The 1,771-nt window shown below is 62.2% G+C and overlaps 1 protein-coding gene across 1 annotated transcript in view; it reads left to right on the top strand.

Moving 5' to 3' along the window:
* The window catches only part of LOC103895019 (dnaJ homolog subfamily B member 1-like), a gene marked incomplete at its 3' end in the record, with an annotated part of 21,672 nt that overhangs the window by 5,352 nt on the left and 14,549 nt on the right, over positions 1–1,771 (top strand). The window contains exon 2 of the mRNA XM_009274519.1: positions 185–753. Coding sequence (XP_009272794.1) covers positions 271–753 — 483 coding nt within the window. The remainder of the gene's footprint in view (positions 1–184; positions 754–1,771) is intronic.

The following is a 1,771-nucleotide window of genomic DNA, read 5'->3' as shown; positions in this document are numbered from 1 at the left end:
CACTGCCTGTGTGCCTGCCTGCCCCACGCCCGCCCCACACCCTCACCTGCCCCACGCCCTGCCTGTGTCTCGCCCCACGCCCTGCCCCGGCCAGTAACGCGCCAGGGCCCTTCGGCAACCTTCCGGGGCCACCTCGGACATCTGGAGGGGCTGACAGGCACCTTCCCTCTCCCCCTGCTTCTAGGGCTGAAAGGGGGAGCCCCGACATCTGGCCCGGGGGGGTCCAATGGCCCCACCTTCACGTACACCTTCCGGGGCGACCCCCATGCGATGTTCGCCGAATTCTTCGACGGTCGCAACCCCTTCGACACCTTCTTCGTCCAACGCAACGGGGATGATGAGGACGGTGATGACACCTTCACCACCTTCCATGTGGGAGGTTTCGGTGGCGTTGGCTTCCCCCGCGGTCGGGGGGGGCCAGAAGGCACCTGCCGTAAGCAAGACCCCCCGGTCCTCTACGACCTGAAGGTCTCCCTGGAGGAGATCTACAGTGGTTGCACCAAGAAGATGAAGATCTCCCACAAGCGTCTCAACCCCGACGGGAAGACGGTGCGTAACGAGGACAAGATCCTCACCATCGAGGTGAAGCGGGGTTGGAAGGAGGGCACCAAGATCACCTTCCCCAAAGAGGGCGACCAGACCCCCAACAACATCCCTGCCGACGTTGTCTTCGTCCTCAAAGACAAACCCCACGGCGTCTTCCGCCGGGAGGGCTCGGACATTGTCTACCCGGCAAAGATCAGCCTCCGCGAGGTGGGTGGGCAGTCAAAACGGGTGGGTTGGTCTTGGTGGTGGTGGTGGAGATGTCAAGGGTGGGTTGGTCTTGGTCGTGGCAGCGGCGTCAGGGGTGGGTTGGTCGTGGCAGTGGTAGTGGTGGGGATGTCAAGGCTGGGTTGGTCTTGGTGGGGATGGTGGGGTGGGCTGGTCTTGGTGGTGGCATTGGGAATGCGACAGGCGGTTGGTCTTGGTGGTGGGGACGTGATGGGCCACCTCGGACATCTGTGGGGACGTGATGGGTCTTGGTGGTGGGGACGTGGTGGGTGGTTGTCTGGGTGGTTGGCCTTGGTGGCGAAGATGCAGGGGGTGGTGGGGACATGATGCGTGGTGGGTCTTGGTGTTGGGGACCAAGCGTGGTTGTCTGGGTGGTTGGTCTTGGTAGCGTGGATGTGATGAGTGGTTGGTCTGGGTGGTGGGGACGTGATGGGTGTTGGATCTTGGTGGTGAGGACCAAGGTGGTTGTCTGGGCGGTTGGTCTTGGTGTGGATGCGATGGGTGGTTGGTCTTGGTGAGGTTGTGATGGGTGGTTGTCTGGGCAGTTGGTCTTGGTGGTGGGGACGTGGTGGGCGGTGGAGATGTGATGAGTGGTTCTCTGGGCTGTTGGTCTTGGTGGCATGGCCGTGATGGGCTGTTGGTCTTGGTGAGTTGGACATGATGGGTGGCAGGGACGTGACGGGTCGGTGGTTAGTCTTGGTGGTGGAGATGTGAGAGGTGGTTGGGTGACTGTCTGGGTGGGGGGGATGCAGGGGGTGGTGGGTCTGGGTGGTCAGGATGTGATGGGTGGTAGATCTTGGTGGTGAGAAACAAGGGTGATCGGGTGGTTGGTCTTGGTGGCGTGGATGTGATGGGCTGTTGTTCTTAGTGGTGGTGACCAAGGGTGGTTGGTCTGGGTGGTGGGGACGTGACGGGTGGTTGGATGGTTGGTCTGGGTGGTGGGGACGTGACGGGTGGTTGGATGGTTGGTCTGGGTGGTGGGGACGTGACGGGTGGTTGG

Source organism: Aptenodytes forsteri, unplaced genomic scaffold (genome assembly GCF_000699145.1).
Source record: "Aptenodytes forsteri isolate BGI_AS27 unplaced genomic scaffold, ASM69914v1 Scaffold848, whole genome shotgun sequence".
Classification (NCBI taxonomy): domain Eukaryota; kingdom Metazoa; phylum Chordata; class Aves; order Sphenisciformes; family Spheniscidae; genus Aptenodytes; species Aptenodytes forsteri.
The sequence above is the reverse complement of the archived record's forward strand: the minus strand, read 5'-3'. Positions and strand labels throughout refer to the sequence as shown.